Raw genomic sequence first — 20,860 nt, forward strand, 5'->3', positions numbered from 1 at the left:
TTTCTACTCATTGCCATTAACATTGTTGCTGGTAAATTGTTGAAAGTAAAAATGATTGAAGGCACAAGTTTTGGGTCCGTGACATGCGCGTTTTGTAGGCCACGAGCATTAATCATGCAAGGGTATTGATCATTTAATTGTTGCGATGTCAAAAAGGAGCACAGCAATCACCAAAGTTGAAAGACATTAAGGGCAAAATAGTAAATGCATGCTTGGGTGGAATAAGTGCCCACAAGTGTTAATGCATTATTTTTGTCTTTCAAGGTCAAAAGTAATTACCTAACCTGTCATTGAGACAAAGTTGAAAGTTGATCCATGGTGGGTTTTACCACGTCAAGGGTAGAATAACAAAAGATTAAAATGAAATGGAAACTAAATGAATATTTTAACGTTATGAGGATTAGGAGTATTCGGACTCTAATCTGATTCACTCAATTCATTTAATCTGTAAAAATATGATCCGTGAAAATTTGATCTGTGAATCAATAGATTGGATTGAATTGAAAATTTAAAAATCCACAGTTGGTGGATTGAATATGAATTTACTTTTATAAATTCGTAAAAATTCGTGAATTCACAAAAAAAATTAATTGAAAAAATAAATCTTATAAATGTAGCATTGCTACTTACTAATAAATAAATAAGTTAAAAATAGTTAAATAAAAAAATATTAAATAATTGAATAATTAAATAAGCAAATATAACTTCTTAAACATTAAAAATTCTAAAGCATAACAAAAAACCCTAAGCCAAAACATTTAATTAGCACATAACACCAAACCTCTTCCCCACCGCATGCACATGCTATCACTATTTCACTTCATCACTTGAGGTACTGATAATTTCTTACTTTCTTTTCAAGCTCTTCAAGTTTTTCAATTCTTACTTGTTACACCTAAGGTCTCAAGTTTCAACTTTTGTATATATTTAAATTCATAATTTTAGTTAATTCTCATGTATTTATCTAAATAAAAGAGATTTTTTTTGGCATATTATATTTTGAAACTTTGAATGTATTATTTTATCTTTATTTAAACAATTAACTTCTTTAAATTTTATTCAATTTTGAATTTAATCGATAGTAAAATTATTTTATATTAGATTTTTTAATTTTATTACTTCGTAGATTAGACAAAATTAAAAATTTTAATTCATAAATTAATCTGTAAAATGATGGGTTGGATATGAATTGGGTCAAATCCGCATCCAATCCACAGACATATGGATTGAATTTGGATTGAGTTTCACCAATTCGTGAATTGTATTGAATTGAAAATTTATAATCCATAAAATTATGGATCGAATATGGATTGATTCCAATCCATAAACATTCCTAAATTAAGGATTTTGATGAGTTTTGAAACATTAAAAAATGATTAATGTAGTGAAACATTGTGGAGATATGATCATTTTTCCATACACAAACTTTTATGTATAATTTTTTAAATTTAAATGCAATTACTATTAAGAAGTCATAAAATTAATGAATTAATAAACAAAAACAATGATATGAGACCAATTACAAATATTTTATATATTTTTAAAAATAATATCAGCCTTCTCAAATAATATCCCAATATTTTTATCCTTGTCTTGAGTTACTACTTCCATTATTTCAATTGAAATTAAAAAATTTCTCTCCTTTTTCCAGCTCTTTTAGAGAAAACATTCTTTTTATTTAATTTATTTATTTATTTTGGGGGAAAAGTATAGATATCGCGACTCGCGAGCACAATCTTTGTATTTTGTAATTTGAAATCCTGCTTGAATAAGATGTGTCATAAAACAGCCCATTTGTTTGGGCAAAAAAAAAGGCCCAAGATTGCTCTCTTACTTTATTTCAGTGTCGGAAGAGTAATGCTTTATTTTTGTAAACACGCTATTGTGCCCCCGAATTGTTTTTATATTGACAGTATTAGCCTTTTAATCAGACTCGTAAATTGCCAATGTGAGAAGAGTGATGCTTTTCACACCCCTTTAATATTCTTATGAAATCCCATTTTTGTAACCACAGTTATACATAAAAGAACTATTATGAATTTAATTAAACTTAAATATCATTATAAATCATGAACCCCAACTATCTTTAAATCTTAGTATATGATATAATTGATTTTCTTTATAAAATCGAAATAATTTTGAATCAGCGAAGAAATAAACTACCTAGTAATACGGTTTTTTTTTTAAAGGTCTGTTTATAATTTAGTTAATTTATACTAGATGATAGTAAAATTAATTAAAACTATGTTGTAATTTTTTATCCTTTTTTGTAATTTAAAAAAAAAAGAGCTAAAAATATAAAAAGTGGAGCTTCTTAAGAGTTTTAAAGGGGTATTGAAAGTTCAACTCATGTCAAAATTATCATCACAACACCTATGCTATTTGGGCTTGGTTGGGTCAAGTTGTCTTTATTTTATGTTTAGGATGATGCTATTAGAACTTATTTTAAAGTCATAGTCGACTTTTCAATTTCTCTCACCAATTCTCACTATCAATTAACTTCACTTACTTCTAAAATTATCTTTATTAGAAGATAAAAATATAATTGAAAGACAAAAACGATTCTATAACGTGAGCCACATTTGACGACTATTATTGCCACCTTAAGCCACCATTTTTTTATTTTATATTTTCATTCATTCAAATCTTAGCCACTTTATTGTTAATTCATTTTCATTATATATCATTCACTTCAATTGATTTATAATTTCTTGATTCATATTTGAAATTGTTCTTTGCCTCTTTTCATTTGTTATCATTTTGATTTTGATATTATAATATCAATCTTCCTAAAATCAATTTAAATAAAAGAGGGGTTTTGGTCGACGACTGTTGAGAAATTTACTAATAAGAAATCAGTTCCTAAAGACTAGTGGTCCAGTAGTTTGAAGCGGTGATTGTGGTGGTGGAAGGTGGATAGAGTTTTTGGAAATGTATTTGTTTTTATTTTATTTTTTAATTGTTTAACAATGATAATTACGAAAATAAGTGAGATTAATTAAAAAGTCAAGGATGGTAAGAGAAAAGAAAGGTGTCACGAACACCCCATTTTTTATATTGACAATTTTAACATTTTAATCAAACAGACGAATTGTTAATGTCAATAATCAAAATTCAAGTGAAGAGCCAAATGAAATTGACGTGACATGCAATTTTTTAATTATATATTTTTGTTTTGAGCTAACTTCAAATTAATTTTCCTATCATCAATTTTTTAAAAATTCAAATTCAAATGGACATTTAAGAAAAACTAAGCCACTTAGTCAAGCTCTTGAAGGCTAGATAATATATAAGTAAGTCCTTGAAGGTTAGGTGATATGTAAGTCTAATTATACACACGTACAATGAAACTATTATATTATAGCAAATAATTCCTTCAATAAAATTTATTAGTCGCTTATAAATTAGTCAAGATCTTCTTTTACTAGCGATGTGGAATTTTACACCAAACACACTATATTCCAGTTTGATGTAAGATAATCAATACAATACTGCTCATTCAAAAAACTAAATCACAAATTTTTAATTGCTCTAAATTTCTAATTGCTTTAATTTGTTTGATAATATCGTTTTCTTTGCCTTCTACTCTTACGATTAACTTACTCATCAAATTTGTAAAACTAATAACTATAATATTTGTATTGAAATTATCTAATTCTTTCTTTTGGTACATTTTAATCCATTCTCTCCATCCTAAATATATTTGTCTTTTATGATGTCCTAATGTGCTTTCTAAGTATACTTATTTATAATTTGAGTCTGATATTACTACTAATGCTTCGATTGAATGTTCAATTAAAATTCCTTCCCATTAAATAAATATTTGTTTCAAATCTCTTGTTTCATGTCCGGTTAGTTCAATGCAACACTTTTTTTTTTTAGTGCTGCTATTCACCCCGATTTTTAACCCCGAAACGCGCCCCAAATTTAAAATGCACCGTTTTGATTAAATTGAAAACGGTGCGTTTAACCTATGTTTCCTTTCCTTTCTTTTGCCAAACCACAGAAACGGACCTTTGCTTCCTTTTCGTTTAATCCTATCTCACTGCTGCTGCTGCATCCTTCAAGAACAAGCTCTCTGCCACTGCTGCTTCCTTCAAAACCTAACGGCGCGTCTGCTTCAGCTTCTTCTTCGTCCTCTCCGGCGTACACGGAAGAGCAAATTGTGATCGTGAGACAGATTAAGAAAACAAAAGATTATTACGTGCGTTGATGGCTTTGATGGGTTTAATTTACGTGCGTTGATTCAGTTGTTGCTTGTGATTTTGATTAACTTGATAGCAGATGTTGATTAACTTGATACAAATGCTCACGGTTGAGCAAGTTTTGATACAAATGTAGAAATTCAGCACTCTAGCTTTCACGAATCAGTTGGCGTTTTGCAATTTGGAAGCTCTGTACTTGGAGTTTTACAGTTTGCAGTTTGCAGTTTCAGTTTGCAAAGCGAAGTGTTGTGGTTCACGCTTGCGCAAATAGAAGAAGAAAGAAAATGTTCACGTGCTGCACAAATGGAACTAAATGGGAAAGCAATGTAGAATTGATTATTGCTGGCTTGGGAGTAGTTATAAGAAACTCCAGGGGAAGGGTTGTGGCAGTAGCAGTTCAAAATGTTCCATTTCGAAGCACTGTAGCTAGTATGGAAGCTGAAGCTGTTTTGTTTGGAATTGAAACTGCTCAACAGGTGGATTATTGCAGAAAGGAAAGCAAGACAGAAATAGAATGGATTATTGCAGAAATCCAGACAAAGCTTAGGATCCAGAGCCAAGCATCAATCCAATTTGCTCCAAGGGGCTGTAATTTAGCTGCTCATCATATAGCAAAGAAAGTTTTAGACGTTGAAAATCAGTGTATTTGGCTGGAAAATTTCCCAGTTCATGTTTCATTGTTACTGTCAAAGTTCTGTTAATGGAAAGCTTTACTTCCTTATCAAAAAAAAAAAAAAGGGAAAGTAATCAAAGCAAAAAAGTAAAAAAGCAAAGAATCAATCAACGCCAAAGAAAAACAGTCAAAGCACAAAAGAAATCAAAGAAAAACGCACCGTTTTGATAATTTTCGGGGCGCAGTTTCGGGGTTTAAAATCGGAGTAAGTAGCTTTTCCCTTTTTTTTTTAACTTAATGCAACAAATGAATTGCCTTAAATATGTAACAATATATGTTATAGAGAAAGAGTAGTACTTAAACTTACTTTATCAATACATTATACCAAACAAAGTCTAAGTAGTTTTCAATTAACTTTATTTGATTGGGTATCTGAATATAATTTTAGAAAAGACGAGTTAAAATATTCATTTGAACTTTGTCCACTCTTTTTTTTTTAAATTTTTTTTAACATTTTACTCCTCTTAAAATTTTAAAATTTTTTTTTTTAACATTCATTTGAACTTATCTCATGAATTTGAAGTAAGCACTTCATTCTAATTTACAAGATTTAATTTATATTGGAAATGATTCGAACCCAATACCTCTGAATTTTAAGCTTACTTTAACAAATTATTCGTCTAATGTTCAACATTTCATTACTTAAATGGTAGAACTTAAAAGTTTTTATTACTCTAACTGAGGATGTTATGTGATCAAAACATAACTTAATCAATTATATCACATGGTCTATTTAAATGAAGTAGTTGACCTTTTCCCAAACATGAACAAAAGCAATAGTTCACCAACCAAATAAATAGACCCATCCCCCCGTTGAATTCAACTATAAGTCAACCAAAGTCAATTTTTAGTAACCTTTTCATCCCTTGGTTTTGGTCCCAGCAAATCCAAATAAAGAAAAAAGAAAAAAGAAAATGAAAATGTACCAAAGATGCCCAAAAAAACTTAAAAAAAGAAAAGAAAAAGAAACTAAAAAGCCATAAATAAAATTCAATCACCTACGTGATGTAACACAAAAAGGGTATATTCTCAAAAGTACAAGCACCAAGAAATTCAGGGTCCCAAATTTTGAAGACACACCCCCACGAAACAAAACAAATGAACAAAGAGAACTTGATCAACGGTTCAGATTCGTCTCTTCCAAATAATCTCACGGCTCTGATCTCTCCTGACTCTCCCCGCTAAATTTTTGGAGGACCCACAGGTTCCCCTCTCTCAAGAATCTCCACGAGGCCAGCTTCAAGGCTCCTACTGCTTGTATGCTTTCTCTTTCTTCAAAAAAAAAAAAAAAAAAACTCTTTTTGTTGTTTCTCTCTGCAATACGATCCTGTTTCTTGCTCGATCGGTCAATGCCGGTGCGTTTTTGCTTCTCCCAAGCTTTCAATTGCTCAATTGTCGCGCTTTTCCGCGTAGTTTTAGGGTTTTGTTTCAGGCGAAATTTCATAAAACCCTAATTTTTTGTTCGAATTTTGGGTTTTTGAAGTTCGCGAAAGTTTCCTAATCCATTCTTTTTAACTTCTCTCTGATTTAATGAAGTCGGATTCGAAAGGAGTTGTCGTTTCTTGGGGCTTTATATGTTGTTCAATTTGTTTTTTTCTCGATAATTCGGCTTCAATTTTAGTATCTTTATTTGCTTACATGTTTATAGGTTTAGTTCTCAATGGCTTCATAAGTTTTCTGTTAATGTTAACCATTGTTTCGTTACTGGGACTTGCTTTTACTGTTGACAATTTTTGAATTAGCATTATGAGAGTTAATTTAGTTTGTTAATTTAAGTTACCAGTTATATTGACTTACTTGGCATGAAAGAAGGAAACTGTTGCTCAAATTGTGTCATAAGTTACTAGTAGCATTATGAAAGTATACTTATCAATTATTTTGGTTACTGTATTGTTGTACTTTCAAATATTGATCTCTGTTCTGTGAAATAAAATATACCCAGACTTTGAGTTTAAGGAGAGATCAGTAAACAATGCTTTTAGACTTATTCCAGGAATGTGGACATGATCAATATGTTGAACTGCAAATTGCTTATGGATGTGTGATGTGCCTAGACTAGTATCAGTGAAACTCACTTGAGTCACTGAAAACAATATTTTGGCTTAAATCCGTTTTGTAGATATGAGTTGAATTTCAATTATGGCTGGAAATGGGAGATTTGATTCTAGTTCAGCCAGTCCAGAAGATTTGGCTTTTTCAGGGAACTATTCAAATGGGCAGCGAGGGAATTATCCTTTGGATAGATCTGGAAGTTTCCGGGAGGGAAGTGAGAACCGGATATTTAGTTCTGCCGGCAGTACGTCTCGGGGGATGGCAACAGCAATTGGGGATGTTCCGCCACTATCTCAGTGTTTGATGTTGGATCCTGTTACAATGGGTGATCAAAAGTATACACGGCTAGGAGAAGTTAGGAGATTATTGGGCATTTCTTTTGGTACCTCAGCAGAAGACAATTCTTTTGGAGCTGCTCATTCGAAGCCTCCCCCTCCAGTGACATCAGAGGAACTTAGACGGTTCAAAGCAAGTGTACTAGATGCCTCAATTAAGGCTCGGTAATTACAACTTTCTGTTTGTGAAATGCCTTTGACCCTTATATGTGTCTTATTTGAGGCTCTACATTCTCTTTATCCGTGTCATATGCTCTGCATCTTCTGATTATATGCTGTGTGGCACAATACACTTAGATGCTTTTATATGTCATTTAGGATTGATTATATCATTAAAATTTGCCTATGAACATGTGCGCATAAACTGAATATTCTGATCTTCTTGGTATTTGGCTGTATGCAATTTACCATGATCTTAATGGGCATTTTTTCTTTTTAATTATTATTTTTAATCTATCGTGCACTTTTGGAATCACAAGCTTGATCCAGACAATTTTGGTCTTTTATTTTTGTAATTTGTTTGTAACTTTTTGAAAAGCAAATGAATACACTCTGACATACGGAATGCTTAGCTTAAAATGCAACATTGTTTGTATCAGGGGTAGAGCAAAAAGGTTCGATGAATCCTTGCACAAACTGACCAAGTACGCTGAAGCTTTAAATTCAAAGAAGCAACAACGGAATGAGATGTTAACAAATGAGAGATCAGGTGGGACAAATTTGCTAAAGATGGGAAGTCTGTCACAACGGAACTCTTCAGACCTTTTGCCTCAAAGACTAGATGGCAGGACTAAAAATGCAGTTCTGAACAAGAGAGTTCGCTCTTCAGTAGCTGAAACAAGGGTTTGTGATTAAATAGTGTTTGAAATTTTTCTTTATTTCCATCATAAAACATTGTCACCTACCTTGTTTCTTTTTTTATTTTTCCTTTTTCTTCTTGTTTGTCTTTTGAGAATCATTTGACTCTTTTCTTTTTTCTATTATTGTCGGTGTATATCAACTGGTGAGTTTTCTTGGATTCGTGTTTGGATTAAATGCTTCTCACCTAGGGTTGAGGTGGGGTTTGGTTTATTATATGGTACAAGAAAGAAAATTAAATTGCTATGTACACATTACAGAGTGCTCTCTCTCTTTCATTGTTTTGATATTGGAATTTGAACGAGCCATTATGGTTCTGTTTCACTGTTTTGATATTGGAATTTGAATATGTCGTTTCGCTTCTACTCATTTCTATCTGACGAGCTGTGTAGAGAAGAATTGTAAGTTACAATGAGGAATGGGATGGAGGAAAATACAGATAGATAATAATAGGCGAAGAAAGAAACACCAATAGAAAAAATAATTGGCATGAGATAACCACTGAATATTGTTCTTGTGGAGACATCTTTTAGCCATAACTTCTGCTCCTTGTTAAACCAGAAGATCCTTATATAGCTCCTAGAAGAGTAGAAGAAATTTTTACGCAAATAATGAGAAAGCTTGATTGATTGTGATCTTTCAAACTATTGCTTGACGGACTTGGACTCTGTAATTATTTTCTATATTAATCTTTTTTCTCCCTAAGTTTTCTTGCTGGGTATCTTGAACAGTCTCTGCTTGCTTAACATCTTGCCGATACTCGTATACTGTCTTGATGACTTGATTTGCTAGTTTGTTTTCAAGTATCACGAGTAATTAATTCCCTTTCTTGAAAATTTACTAGGCCGAAGGCCGAACTAATATTCATGGAAGACAGCCTCTAGTTGTGATGAAAGATAGAGATATGCTTAAAGATGGCTGTGAAACTTCTGATCTGGTTGAAGAAAAGATTCGAAGACTGCCTGCTGGAGGGGAAGGGTGGGATAAGAAAATGAAAAGGAAGCGTTCTGTTGGCACTGTTTTTACCAGATCTGTGGACAGCGATGGAGAACTTAGACGAGTCATGCATCATAAGCTGAACAATGAATCTGGTCTGCCGTCCTGTGATGCCCAAGGCCTCAGGTAATTAAGTTGTCTCGTACAGCTTCAGCTTTGTGTTAAATTGTAAGAAATTCACTCTGATTTTACACTGGCAATATGTTTTGGGAGCTTTGGAAATTTCTAATTATAACAGTGCCATTCTTGAAGATGGTAATTGTTCAAGCATTTTGTTTGCGTTATGAACAAACAGGGAAATTAGTAGAGGCAATTATGATGGCTGTCTCACCATAACTTTTAAAAGCTACTGCACATATACAATTTGATTGCTAGAATAGGAAGAGTTCTCCACTGGGTTGTGTGCTGATGTTTGTATCCTTCTTCTCAATATATTTTTACAAGGATGCCCCTAAAATGAAGGATCATAAGCCAAGAAATACCACTCCCCACATTTTCTTCCTTTTTTGTTCCTTTTACCTCTAAAATAGATAACACAAGTTTTTGAATGTGATAACTAACTTGTGGGCTGGTTTATTGATATCCAACCTATAAGGTAAGCACTATACTTTAAGAAATTCATTTAATTGAATGAAATTGCTTAGTTTCAAATGATTAGACATCTTTAGACACCGCATTTTTTCTTATGTTCTTTCCATAAGTGGCTGCGTTTGTCTGGTTGTTTTCTCTCTGTCTCTGTTTGCCAGTCTGTGATGCCTTTTTTTTTTTAATATTTATATATATTTTTTTCTGCTATGAAAGTGAAACAGAATATGTTCACGGCACTTCATTTTATACAGGTCTGGATCTTCTAGCAGTGCCAATGGTGTCAATAAGTCAGATAGTAGTTCCCTGTCTGCTGGTTCAACTATCCGTGCAATTCCTAAGAGTGATCTGGAAAAGGTTTCTCTTTCAAGAGATTTCATGGCTGGGTCAAGTAAGGAGCACATTAAAGGAAACAATAAGTATGTGATCATGCCTGTAACTGGTCGTTTAATTATTGGTGCCAGATTTTCTTATACGAGACTTATGCTTTGATGCATTTGCTTTGATTTGTCTGACAACACGGGCAACTTCATATTTTAATGTTTGATTTATCTGTAATTGTGATGTTCAGGTTAAATGTATGTGAGGATAATCATGTAGTCACTCCTGGTCCTTTGGCAAAAGGAAAGGCGTCAAGAGCACCTCGAACTGCTCCTATAGTGGCAGCAAACTCTTCTCCTAATATTCCTCGTCCATCTGGAGTAGATAACTGGGAACAAACGCCAAGTATAAACAAAGTTAATTCTGTGGGTTTGCCAAACAATCGTAAACGTTCTATGTCTGCAGGATCATCCTCTCCCCCAGTGGCTCAATGGGTTGGTCAGAGACCACAAAAAATCTCTCGCAGCAGAAGAGCTAATCTAGTGTCACCTGTCTCAAACCTGGATGAAGGGCAGATATCTTCAGAAGGGTGTACACCTGCTGATTTAGGTGCGAGAGTATCTTCTGTTGGGACCAATGGGTTGCTTATTTCCAGAAATGTGTCTAATAGCACCCAGCATGTTAAAGTGAAACAGGAAATTGTTTCATCTCCAGCCAGATTATCTGAAAGTGAAGAATCTGGTGCTGGTGAAAATCGTGACGGTAGGTTAAAGGAAAAGGGAAGTGGTTGCGCTGAAGTAGAGGAAAGAGTCACGACTGCAGTTCAAGGTGTTGGTCCATCCTTGCTGCTTGCAAAGAAGAGCAAAACACTGGTTAAGGAAGAGATTGGAGATGGTGTGCGTAGACAGGGTAGAAGTGGTAGGGTATCATCACATTCTAGGGCTAGCATCTTGCCTATGCGAGAGAAGCTGGAGAATCCACCTTCCTCAAAGCCACTTAAAAGTACAAGGCCAGGTTCTGACAAGAATTGCAGGTACTTCTGCTTTTTCCTTAGCAGTGGGGTGAAAACATCTGCCTTTTGCTTTCTGTTGTTATTATTGGTATTATTATTATGACACCGGTGTTTGTTGTTCCAATATTTAACCTTTCAATTTTTTTCAGTAAGTCTGGGCGCCCCCCGCTGAAAAAATTTTCTGATCGCAAGATGGTTTCTCGTCTAGGGCATACCTCAATTGGTGGTTGCCCTGATTTCTCAGGTATTATCCCAAATAATTAGTATGAATTTGTGAGACTATATTCCAGGAGATATAGCTGATTTAATACTGGTTAGTAGTTGGTAAAGAAAAGGAAACAAAAATAAATTTTAGTCAAACTTTTGGGAGATTTATCAAAGATAAAATGCTCGCATAAGCCTGGTTTTTTAAAAAATGGCTCTGTTTTGTTAATGTAGTAGTTTCTATATCTCTATAAACATGTAATAGAAGCTCAATTTCTTCTTGTTAATGCATCTCTTGCTTCTGATATGAGCATTGCAATTTGTTTATCATGTGGCTTTGTTAATCTTTCTGGTAAATTTACCAGAACTTGCATGGTTCTTGTATGTATGTATATATGTACTTTACACACTGCAAATGTTAATGTGTATATGTATGCACTGGATGTGTACATAACTTGAAGTAAGTTTAAACTGTTTCCTAGTTCAAAATGTGTTGTAAAACTACTGATTGTGGTAAAAATACTTATTCCTGAAAGAAGCAGAGAACAAGAAAGGTTACCCTCTCAAAAATTATTGCTCTAAACTTTTACCTTGTCAAAAATTATTGCTCTAATTTTACTTGTGACATTTTATATTCCAGGAGAATCAGATGATGATCGTGATGAGCTTTTGGCAGCTGCAAATTTTGCTTGTAATTCCAGCTGTATGTTTCTGATCCTAGTTTATGTTGCTTTCATGCACAGACATTCATTATACATATTTTTTGTGGCTGCCTTCTTTTTCTTTATCTCTTTCTTTTCTTTATACATATGATTTTTTTTTTCTTGTTCAAATTATTGATTAGTTTTAACTCTATACTTAATTTGTATTCCAGCTCTAATTTGGGAATATGCATCCCTTAATTTAAAGGTGACCTTATTAATTGTAATATGCTATTTATTTGTTAAAATTTAAGATTAAAACTCCAATTGAGTTGCTACCTAATTGTTTATTCTCTTATGAGGATGTATCAAGACTTTATAAATGCAGATTAAAGTTAAACAGCAATGTTTTTCTCCAATTTATGTAATTTGATATTAGGTGCTAGAACCCGTATCTTATAATTTTCACTTACCTAATAGTTTTAAGTCAAGTAGTTTACTGATATGATATCCGAATCAAGATCTCTTATTTGACATTGGATTTGCACTTTTTTTTTGGGGTAAGTGGTCCAAAATACACTAATGGCTGAAAGTTGTGTTGGAGAGGCATGCATGCTTTTAAGTGTCTCCCAATGGCTTGCAGTCAACTTATCCTATTGTCTGAAAATTGTTGCTTTTGCAGATCTTGCCTGTTCTGGTCCATTTTGGAAGAAAATTGAAACGGTTTTTGCTTCCCCCAGCATAGAGGATGTATCCTTCCTGAAGCAACAGGTAGGAACTGGAATTTATGTCTAGACAAATAATTTTGGCCACTGTGAGTTAATTTTTTGTCATGCGCAACTGATCACTCCCTTTCTTTTCTTCTTTGCTGTCTTTTGACACCAGTTGAAATCTACAGATGAGCATCGTGAAAGCCTATCTCAGGTGTGTAGCCTTGAGTCAACATTTTGGAAGCCAAAAGAAAAAATTCATTATGTTGGTCAAACATGTCAAAAGTTTATGATTGTGGTTTTGCCACCTTGATTAGTGTAATTTTTTCTTAATGTAAAGCAAACTCTCATAGTTTAGTTCGGGTTCGGAGCCCAGCTCCAACTACTTCTTCGTAAGTGAGGTGAGGTACTTCTTTCGGTTTGAATAGGGGTCGCCCCTTTTTTGGTTGAAGTAGCTACGACTTTGGTCGTAGTCAGTTTAAACACATAAACCCAGTCCACTTGCAGCCATGTTGATCAAAATGACTAAGTGATTGAATTAGTTTTCCGTTTATGATTTTTCTGAAAGTAGAGTCTATCTTCTGAGGTAAACTTGATATATAAAAGTGGGTGCTTCATAAAAATGGTGGATTAAGCTTGAAATAATGTCATTTTATTTTTTTTGTCAAGTCCTTGAAATTATTGCCAACATGCTATGATAAAACTCTAGCTTCAAATTAGCGTTGTGGGAAAAACTAGAATAATTTGATTTAACCATGATACTGTAATTGATTCATGTTACTTCCCAAGGCTCGGGTGATGCCGACTAATATTCACTATCATGTTGCAAAACCATTATACCAATCTATCCATTCCTTTTACTGCAATTGTCTCCTTTTTGGACACCCTGAACCTGCAGTGCCTCTGTGATTCTGTTCCTATATGCACTTTGCTGTATCTCCTGTTACTTCTCATATCTTTTCCAAAAGTTCTGTTCACACTCCAATATGTTAGTGAAAAAATGGAAGCACTTACAAAGAACAGTTCTAAATTTTTGTATGGATTTTAATTCTTGTGTGGTTGTTCTAAAGTTGTATATTCTTCATAGGGCGACCTTGTCCATGGACAGGATTTTCGGTCTCAGACTCTTGTTGCTGGTGAAAAAGAAAGATGCCTGGAAGAGAAAATTCATTCAAAAGAGCCAACTAGGATTCTCAAGCTTGGTGATCAGGTTAATGATGATGGTGACTTCTGTAGAACATTGGACTCAGAAGGAATGAAAGAGGAGACCCCACTGTATCAAAGAGTGCTGTCAGCTCTAATTGTGGAAGATGAAACTGAAGGACTTGAAGAGAACAGTGGAGGGAGAAATATGCCTTTCCAATATAGTAGGGATCATTCTCCTGGTGCTACCAGTTTCCTTGTTGATTCGGATTCCAGAAAGAGGGACAGAGTTGAATTTGAATACAACTCCATGGCGGTTCATCAAGATCATAGGCAATTGGCTGTTGACAGACCATCCTGCAATGGGAGCACTATCATTAATGGGGGTGCAAACATTCAAAATCAATTATATCACAGCAATTTTTCCAATGGAGGGGGTGGACACATGCATACAGAGAACAGAATTTTCCCTGGTTTTTCTGAAAATGGCACAAAAGGAGCACAAGCTCTACATGCAAATGCTTTGGGCATTTGTTCCTCTGAATGGAAATATGAGCAAATTTGTTTAGGGGACAAACTTATGCTGGAGCTGCAGAGTATTGGGCTATGTCTAGATGCAGTGGTAAGCTTGATATATAAAAATATTATGTGCATGGAATTACTTGTTCTCTTTCTCAATCATGTCAAAAGATTTGTAATTAGTTCTCTTATTATTGTTTTATATTTCTTTTTTAGATTCTGGTCTGAAAATGCAGTTAAGTTTCCAAGGTTTACTGCTGTTTTTATAGTTTATCTTTGTTTCTTATCAAAAAAGGAAAGGAAAAACTAGAAGAGGGAAAAAAATGCAGTTAAAGTTAATTTAGCTAGATATCTGCATGTAAATTGAGTGGCATAATATTAGAAAATTCAAACAAAAGGTCTCTTTTAATCTATCCGTACACAAATAACTGGTCGTTTTTTTAAAACATATTTTAATTTCCCATCATTTATGGTTGCTATTTACAGCCTGATCTAGCAGATGGAGAGGATGAAACTGTTAATCAAGAGATTATTGAACTACAAAAGGGACTTTGTCAACAGGTTATTTTTCTTTCTATGTAGAATTTTTGAAAATATATTTATTTTTCAGCACTGGTGTAACTTAAAATGTTCAGTTTTCCAATTACTCTGCTACTGGAAGAAACTTTTATTTTATTTTATTTTTTTGCTATCTGGTTTGAGCAATCCCAGTTCACAAGTCATTTTCACTTAAAAATATTTCTAAATGCATTTAAAAAAAAATTACGCACACACATACCTATTTTCTTATTGTTGATTTTGTAGATTGGTAAAAAGAAGGAACATATAAGCAACATACTTAAAGCAATCAAGGAAGCCAAGGAAACGGAAGAGCGGTAGGGTATTCAGTATTTAATGAAAATTTTCTTGTATTTAGCATTTTATCCTTTCAAGTTGAAAATTAGCGAAAATTTTCTAGCTGCTTTTTGAGGATCAAAATGATGTTATTTTGCAGCGGCCTCGAGCAGGTTGCAATGGACAGACTTGTTGAGTTGGCAAGCAAGAAGATGGTAATACTTCCTGTCTCATCTACTGTGTGACTGACTGATTGTGAATGTCTATTTTTTCAAGATTAATCAATGCTTTGACATCAAATTTCTTGTTAACGTGGGCGCATGTGCACGTTTGAATTTAGGTGGGTTGGGGAGTGGGGAAGGAGGGATGATTGGAGGATTGATTTGCTTTAAAAGTCATATGTTATATGAAATTATATACAATTGATGCTTTCTTTTCTTATATACCCCAAGCACTTGCCACCTCCTGAAATTTCCAATTCATATTTTGTTGATCATTTTAGCTGTTAGGGTTCCTCATTCACCATTATTTGTTAAAGTGTGAAATGTAAGATGCCTCTTTGAATAGAAATGGCAGGCAAACCGTGGAAGCAGTGGTTCAAAGAGTGGTACAAAGATTCCAAAACAAGTTGCTTTTATGTGGAGAACTCTTGCTAGATGTCGGAAATTTGAAGAAACAGGCAAAAGCTGCTTTACTGAGCCTGCACTTCGAGATGTTATTTTCGCAACACCTCCCAGAAGAAATGATGCTGAATCTACCAAAAGCTTCGGGTTTCTTGCAAATATAAAACCTGAAGTGGCTAAGTCTCGGTCACTGCCGACAGGTTTGCCATTTATTTCTGTTGTGATTTCAAGGAATATATTGACAAATTTTAACATGCTTTGAATTTTTTTACAAGCATATATTTTTGGCAATTTTATGTTCTGGTTTGCCAAATTTTGTGGATGCCAAAGGTTCTGGTATTAAATTAGGTGCCTCCAATTATTTAATATTTAATCAATTGATTTTCTGCTTTTGCAGGCAGCTTTCCTGGTAGTACTGAGCAGCATGATTTCCATGATGACACTATTGAGAGGGGATCATTTGATGCATATGGAGCTCATACCCAGCCCATAGACCAAGACTTTGTCAAAACTGGACCAATTTTTAACAGAGGGAGGAAGAAGGAAGTGCTGCTTGATGATGTTGGTGGCAGTGCTTCCTTTAGAGCTGCATCAGCTCTTGGTAATGCTGGCGGGGCCAAGGGAAAGAGAAGTGAAAGAGAAAGGGACAAGGATACTTCAATCAGAAATGCAAAATCTGGCCGTGCTTCAATGGGTAATTTTAAGGGTGAGCGAAAAATGAAATCAAAGCCAAAGCAGAAGACTGCTCAATTATCAACTTCAGGAAATGGGTTTATTGACAAGTTTACTGAGACAAGTCATAATGTGTATTCTTCAACTCATGTTTCCAAAGAAGTTAATAGCAGTAGCAATAAGAAAAGAGAAGTTGGATTGATCTCTCAAGACAACATTCCTCCAAATTCTTCTGAAGTAAAGGAACCATTTGACTTCATAGAAGAATTAGGTGCAGACAATGACCTGAGCAATCTGTTCAATAGCTTTAATGAGGATGACTTGCAAGATCAAGATCTGGTGGGTCTTCAAATACCGATGGATGACCTCTCGGAGTTGAATATGTTTTGATGGAGACGGTATACTGTACATTCCCATGGTTTATTCAGCTGTTTAGATAAGAAGGATAGTGCTCTCGCCTGGGGACAAACTGCTAATATGATTATGCCTCTGGTGAAATGGCAACTGTAATTATTCTCATTCTTTTTGTATACTTCTTTATAGAAGTTACACAAATACTCCTAATTGTTTGTGACAATTTATTCCCTTGTAACAAATCACAGTTCTCTTAAAGATCATTTTTGTTTCTCTCTTTCTATCTCTTTCTTTTTGGACCTGTTGGTGTGGATGGCTTTTATATTTCTCCAATAAGCATGATGCCTTGGTACTAAATTGTTTTCCAGTTCACTCATGAGTTTACATTAATGTTTTATTTTGTACCTGTTTATCTCTAACTTTCTTCCTTCTACAGTAAAGCGATAAATGGATATGTTATTTTGATTCATCAGTGGGTTGATTGATTGCTGATTTCTAGAGCAAAGAAAGAATGCCTGCCTGGTAGTTGGCCTGATTGGTATGTTACCATGATCATTGTAGATGCTGATTGTGGCTTGGGGAGATACTTAGCTGTATTTTTATGATGGGATCTCTTCGTAATTCGGCTGTTGCTGGTAAGTTGGGTATTAAACTCATTCTGGTATGCAAGTTGGGTAAACTCATTCAGGTAGGTAGATGAATGTCTGTATGGCCCAGCTCTTTGTTAAAAATTCTCAAATAATATGAAGTACCATAATCTTAATCTTAATTTGCCTCCACTATTTGTTGAGCCATGTTGGGATTGTGTCATCATAACTTTTTATCTGGGAGATCAAATGTTTAAGATTCATACTACTGCTCATATATCTTGGAGCCTGTACCTGTTCTCTTTTGATTCTCTGTTTGAAGTGATGCCTATGGCTTGGAAAGAAATCTCATCATGTATATTATCTTTCCTATTTTGTGATAAATATCTGTGTTTTATTGTGTGGAATACTTCAATACTTCAATTACCATGCCAGACTCAGAAGGGAGGAAATGCTAAAACAAAGTTATCAAGGTAGAAGAAAACAGAGGTAGTTTACGTGAGAGAGTTCATCCTTTTGCTTCGCTTTGGGCTTCAGTTTTAAAGGATTTCCAAGATTCATTTTCTGTGTAGACATTTAAATTAGGAAGAGGTTTTGGGAAAATTTTGTCTAGTTTGTTTTATTGGTTTAGGGAAGGATATTTGATGCACTTGCTTGCTCATAATAGGTATCTTAAGATGTATCCTATCTCTTGTTTTTTCGTTTCTGGACATCTAGTCCACTTTTGCATCTCAAATCTTTTTGCTTATATTAACATAATTTTCATTTTTCTTCTCAATAATAACAGAATTTGTTCCTCCACTGGTGGAATCAGAGGGATGCATGTTTGTGCTTGAGATATTCTTGAATCACCCTGTTTCTTTTCTTGAGCTTGATCTGATATTACCCATATTCACCACTGCTGTCTTTATCATGCCCTAAACAGTTGGCATCTTTAGGATGATTTCCATCTTTCTGTGCCTTGTTGACTGCCATGTTATTCATCTTAACATCTTTCCTGGGGCACACTGATCCCCTTAACATCTTTTCTGGGAATATACGTTACATTTTGTACCAATATTATTATGTACTGTAATAATATGATTGACCCATAAGTTTGTTTAATTGTACCAGTATTTTGCCTCTTCAACACTTCATCTTGTTCTTGGGTTTGTTTATTCTTGTTTTGGTGGTTGAAATATTAATGTTGTCAGCATTGTTGAAGGCCTTGCATTGGTCATATAGAAGAGAGAGCTGCAATTGTTTTGACTTTGCTCATGTTACCGGTGATTTGTAGGTACAGCATGGCCCGCCTGATAGTTAACTAGCGTCTTCTTTGGAGTTGTTAGTTGCTATCGCCTGTAGATTAATTAGTCTGAAAGAAATGAATTTTCTGCAACAAAAATAGAATCTTATTTCTGTTTACTACTATTTGTATCCTTAAACTTCTACTTCTTGTTTTCCTTTGGATGACGAATGACCTACTAGAAATTTATTGGCTATAAATACATTCTTGAGCTTCTTTGATATCTGCATTATGGAGACGAACATCATCTTGTTAAAAGGGTATTTCCTGGTGTCTCCAATCAGGATATAACAGTAAAAACTAATTTTCTGATACCCAAGTTGCTTGAGTATATTATTTTCATTTTTGGCAAATCTCAGTTTGATGCTCAGTTGCGCCAAATTTTGGTGCGCCAAAGGGGAATCGTGGGTGGTTTGGCAATAGCGGCCGCGCTGTACGCACCTTTTCTTTTTTAGTGTAGTATATGAGGCCTGGTCGAAAGATCTGAATGTAAGAGGGTATGGTATATGAGGCCTGAGGCCTGGTTTGGCAATAGCGCCAAATTGGACATCAAAGGCCAGACCATAGCTCGAAACAACTTGCAATACTTCTCAGGTGTTGGTATGAAACCCAGTTGGAACCGCAAGTTTAAGGGTGTGGGACGTTAATGGGAGATCAATGGCGTTGCAATGAGGAGAGGAGACCAAAATGTTAAGAGCATTATGAAATCTAAACAACAATATATAATCCAGTTTTTTTTTCTTTTTTTCTTTTTTTCCTCCTGACTGGATTGGAGTATTAGTAATGTTTTCTATTGTTTAGATGTCTAGGTATTCCTTCGCCAATGCAACACCTTTTGTCACCTGCAAATTATGTTGAAATCCAAAACCAAAAAGCTTTAAATTTTATACTACTACTCCATTGATGTGTGTCTTTTGTTTATAATTTTTGGGTTTTGGAATTCTATATATAAGTAGAGTGTAAATTCTAGGAATTGTATCTCATTTCATTTGAAGTAGTCATTTATTTTAATAAATGAAGTAATAATTGTTCATCTTTTTGATGATTGTTAAAATCTTTAAAATCACTAACCAAATAAAAAAAAAATTCATATATACATAATTAGTTTAGATTTCTTTTTGATTAAAATGTGAATTTATTAAGCATATGAATAAATGGGAAGTAAAAATTTACATATCTTAATGGAAATTGGACAACTGATATATAGCAAAGTGCCAGAGATATCAAGAAGGCTTCTTATATTATTGAATTTCATATCTCTTATTTTATTGAATTTCATTTCATTATGGTCAATATGGTTGGCCGATTGCCAACTAGAATAAAAATAGGAAAATGATGTTTCTTACAAAATTTTGCATCAAAACGGTTCATTTTGTGAAAAGTATAAAAGTCACTTTTTACTGCACGTGAGAGGGGAGCAACAAAACTAACGTGCAGCAAGCCTCCTTTGTTCCTCACGAGAGAGCTCGAGTCTCTCTCTCCAGCCTCCTTTCTCCCTCACGAGACAGCTCGGGTCTCTCTCTCCCGTCTCCACGCCACTAACATTCTCAGCTTCGTTCTCTCTCGCCGCTCAGCAACTATAAGATCTCTCTCTCACCCATCTCAATTCATTGCTCTAATTGTGTTGAATTACCTAATACCTATGGATGATGGTGGTGGTCTTCTGCTTGAGTGTTGTAAATTGGAATCAAATTATGCAAAACCTTGATACCCTTTGGGAATCATGTTTATTTCAAGCTTTTCATATTGTGATTTGATTGTTTGATGAAGCACTTGGAAAATATAGTTTGCTCCCTCAAACTATTTTACTATGTTGAATAAATTATATTGCTCATTATTTGAGAAGAATTGAAAAAAAAAAATTACAGCACTTAAACATTGAACTTATGCTAAAGTTTACGCGTCTCCCTCCTTTATAGCACATTTTTTTTTTCATAATTTACGCAGCAATGGAGAACGGAGCTAAGACTGTTAGCGACATGGGGATGAGAGAGAGAGAGACCCGAGTTGTCTCGTGAGGGAGAAAGGAGATGGGATAGAGAGACGCTGAGTTTTGTTGCTCCCCCCTCGTGTGTGTGTTTGGTGTCAAACTTTTGCAGCAAAAAGTGGCTTTTATACTTTGCACAAAACGCACAGTTTTGTGCAAAGTGTTGTGAGAATATCGGCACCGAAAAAAATAACACAATAAAATATAATGTTTGTTCAGTCTTATATTTTGATTTAAGAGTTTGTTTGGTTTTTATATTTTAAA

The 20,860-nt window shown here is 34.3% G+C and overlaps 1 protein-coding gene across 3 annotated transcripts; it reads left to right on the forward strand.

Moving 5' to 3' along the window:
- Positions 1-5,946: 5,946 nt before the first annotated feature.
- LOC102613986 (uncharacterized) lies at positions 5,947-17,018 on the forward strand. Of its 3 annotated transcripts, none has more exons than XM_006485137.4 (16): positions 5,947-6,233; positions 6,998-7,430; positions 7,865-8,108; positions 8,968-9,245; positions 9,959-10,123; positions 10,276-11,058; positions 11,187-11,281; positions 11,882-11,944; positions 12,565-12,653; positions 12,768-12,806; positions 13,701-14,357; positions 14,741-14,815; positions 15,059-15,129; positions 15,249-15,303; positions 15,656-15,911; positions 16,109-17,018. In XM_006485137.4, the coding sequence occupies exons 2-16, from the start codon at positions 7,018-7,020 to the stop codon at positions 16,771-16,773; spliced, it is 3,948 nt and encodes a 1,315-aa protein (XP_006485200.1). In that variant the 5' UTR covers positions 5,947-6,233; positions 6,998-7,017; the 3' UTR covers positions 16,774-17,018. The 3 variants fall into 3 exon arrangements, with proteins under 3 accessions (XP_006485200.1, XP_052295236.1, XP_006485199.1); XM_052439276.1 differs by having other exon boundaries at positions 5,948-6,135; positions 13,680-14,357; XM_006485136.4 differs by having other exon boundaries at positions 5,949-6,233; positions 13,680-14,357.
- Positions 17,019-20,860: the final 3,842 nt, after the last annotated feature.

This window comes from Citrus sinensis, chromosome 4 (genome assembly GCF_022201045.2).
Source record: "Citrus sinensis cultivar Valencia sweet orange chromosome 4, DVS_A1.0, whole genome shotgun sequence".
In the NCBI taxonomy this organism is placed as follows: Eukaryota; Viridiplantae; Streptophyta; class Magnoliopsida; order Sapindales; family Rutaceae; genus Citrus; species Citrus sinensis.

Excerpts from the sequence above, each read along its gene's own strand:
- LOC102613986 (XM_052439276.1), top strand. The coding sequence starts at position 7,018 with ATGGCTGGAAATGGGAGATTTGATTCTAGTTCAGCCAGTCCAGAAGAT. Across the intron at positions 12,807-13,679 it reads ATCGTGAAAGCCTATCTCAG|GGCGACCTTGTCCATGGACA; the intron begins GTGTGTAGCCTT and ends TATTCTTCATAG. Across the intron at positions 15,130-15,248 it reads GCCAAGGAAACGGAAGAGCG|CGGCCTCGAGCAGGTTGCAA; the intron begins GTAGGGTATTCA and ends GTTATTTTGCAG.